Genomic DNA, 2500 nt, shown 5'->3' with positions numbered 1-2500 from the left:
TACATTATCGGGAAATTATTACATTATCAGGTTCTACAGGGCAGAAAACAGGTAGAAGGGAACTGAAGGAAAGAGAAACATAATAGGGAAAGAGATGACAAAGTTGGCTGCAGCACACTTCAGATAACATCTCCAAATGGCTTCCCTGCCCGCGCAACCCCCTAACAGACACCTGACAAAGCTGGCGTTGCTTAGATCCCCCTAACAGCCACCTGGCAGACCTAGCCTTGCTTAGATCCCCCTAACAGACACCTGGCAGACATAGCCTTGCTTAGATCCCCCTAACAGACACCTGGCAGACCTAGCCTTGCTTAGATCCCCCTAACAGACACCTGACAGACCTAGCGTTGCTTAGATCCCCCTAACAGCCACCTGGCAGACATAGCCTTGCTTAGATCCCCCTAACAGACACCTAACAGACCTAGCCTTGCTTAGATCCCCCTAACAGACACCTGACAGACCTAGCCTTGCTTAGATCCCACTAACAGACACCTAACAGACCTAGCCTTGCTTAGATCCCCCTAACAGACACCTGGCAGACCTAGCCTTGCTTAGATCCCCCTAACAGACACTTAACAGACCTAGCCTTGCTTAGATCCCACTAACAGACACCTAACAGACCTAGCCTTGCTTTGACCCCCCTAACAGACACCTGACAGACCTAGCCTTGCTTTGACCCCCCTAACAGACACCTGACAGACCTAGCCTTGCTTTGACCCCCCTAACAGACACCTGACAGACCTAGCCTTGCTTAGATCCCCCTAACAGACACCTGACAAAGCTGGCCTTGCTTAGATCCCCCTAACAGACACTTGACAGACCTAGCCTTGCTTTAATCAACAGCATCTTCCACCATATTGAGAATGCCTTCCCTGCGATCACAACACCCCATTGTGACATCAGGCAGATGTGTTCTTGATCTACGGCTGCTGTCTGTCGACATTTCCGAAAAATGGCTTTTATGGTATGAAAATTCCTCAGGATTATGCCAGACAAATCTAGCCTAGATTGCCATGACAGAAACCCATTGACAATCTAGCCTAGATCTACTTCCAACATCCTCCAAAATGGCTTCCCTATTGTGTTCCTTGTCTCTTGTGTGTGGACTTTTATTTTGTGCTTGTCCTCCTGTGTCATTGTTTACGTCAGATGGTACTCATGAGTTTGATATCATGTATCAGTTCTATAGAATGTTTAAAGCATCATGAAATTCTACTGACATTGCTGGGACAAAACTGTTTAGCAGTTCCTCCATATTAGGAGAGAACAAAGAACACTATAACTGTTACTCAAGATCTGGAGAACCAGTCTTACAATGTAACCATTAAATCTGACCTATACACTAAAAGGATTGTGGTCATTGTGATATTTAACGATATTTAATGATTCTCTGGTCCGAGTAGAACTTCCAAGACTCCACTGACGATCCCCAATCATGACTCCTAGCACCTCCATCCTTGACATGGCAAATAATCACCTGTCCTCTACATCCCAGCCCTTACCTGGGAAAATCTGATTGGTCGGAACGCTGAGTTGAATCTTCTTGTCGATCTTGTAGGATAGGTCCGGCTCCTCCTGACCCCGTCTACTCGTGCATAGACCCGCCTCTAGCGACACACCTTCCATTGTTTCTGATAGGTCCAAAATCTTCAGCATGTCAATGGGATCAACTAATTGGAGAAAACAGAAGAGGGGGTGTGTCAGAACATGCATTCCAGAGATGTCCATTGATTCAAAGAGATTCTATTCTTTTATATTCTACACAATCTCTGTATGTTTCAGTGATGGTAAAAAGATGCCTTTGAAGGCCAAAATGAGAGGGAGCTTATCGACCTCCTGCTGAACACCGTTACTTGGATACTAATGTCCTTAATTAAAAATTATTATTTATTTAGATTTCACGACAAAAAGACTTAAAAATACTTCCACACTGCAATTGTTTGTTCAAGATGTTAAAATGTTTAAAATTCTTCCTTTCATGTTTTCCTTTCCCATTCATGAAATGAATACGATATATTTACAATAATATGAGAGATATTAGTTCACAGCAAACTTCTGTTTCCATGGGAACAGTCACAGCAGGAGAAGCAGCCTCTACCCACTGCATTAGGGTGTGTAAAACCATGGCGACTAAGTATGTGTTGAAAATGAAAGACTGTCTAACGATGGTCATAGTGCGAGGAAGTAACTGCACCTGTGCTCCGCTATCATTTTTTACAAGCAGTGAAAAGTTACAGCGTGTCATTTCCTCCCAACAACAGTCAAGTTTAAAGGCACAATTGGTAACGGGTAATGACTAGCATAACCAACATCCTCACGTTAACTGACAATTTGTGAAAGTGTGCATAAATGACAGACTCCTGCACCTGAAGGAAAGTAGTTAAAAATTTTATTAAAAAAAAAGAGGGTTAAAAAAAATATATATTCTCAATGTGCTTACGATCCCTCTAACATGGCATTTCAACTAACTCAATGCATTTCAATTGGTCAGACACAAACT

General features: G+C 43.2%; 1 protein-coding gene across 1 annotated transcript in view; it reads right to left on the bottom strand.

Annotated features, from left to right (window-relative positions):
- col5a3b (collagen, type V, alpha 3b) overlaps window positions 1–1626 on the bottom strand; it is a gene marked incomplete at both ends in the record, with an annotated part of 66860 nt that extends 65234 nt beyond the window's left edge. Inside the window, one exon of the mRNA XM_080842726.1 lies at window positions 1503–1626. Coding sequence (XP_080698852.1) covers window positions 1503–1626 — 124 coding nt within the window. The remainder of the gene's footprint in view (window positions 1–1502) is intronic.
- Between the last annotated feature and the right edge of the window lie 874 nt (window positions 1627–2500).

The sequence above is a fragment of the Sprattus sprattus genome (assembly GCF_963457725.1).
Source record: "Sprattus sprattus genome assembly, chromosome: 1".
Taxonomy (NCBI): Eukaryota; Metazoa; Chordata; class Actinopteri; order Clupeiformes; family Clupeidae; genus Sprattus; species Sprattus sprattus.
Note: the sequence above shows the minus strand (reverse complement) of the source record. Positions and strands in the feature narration are given on the sequence as shown.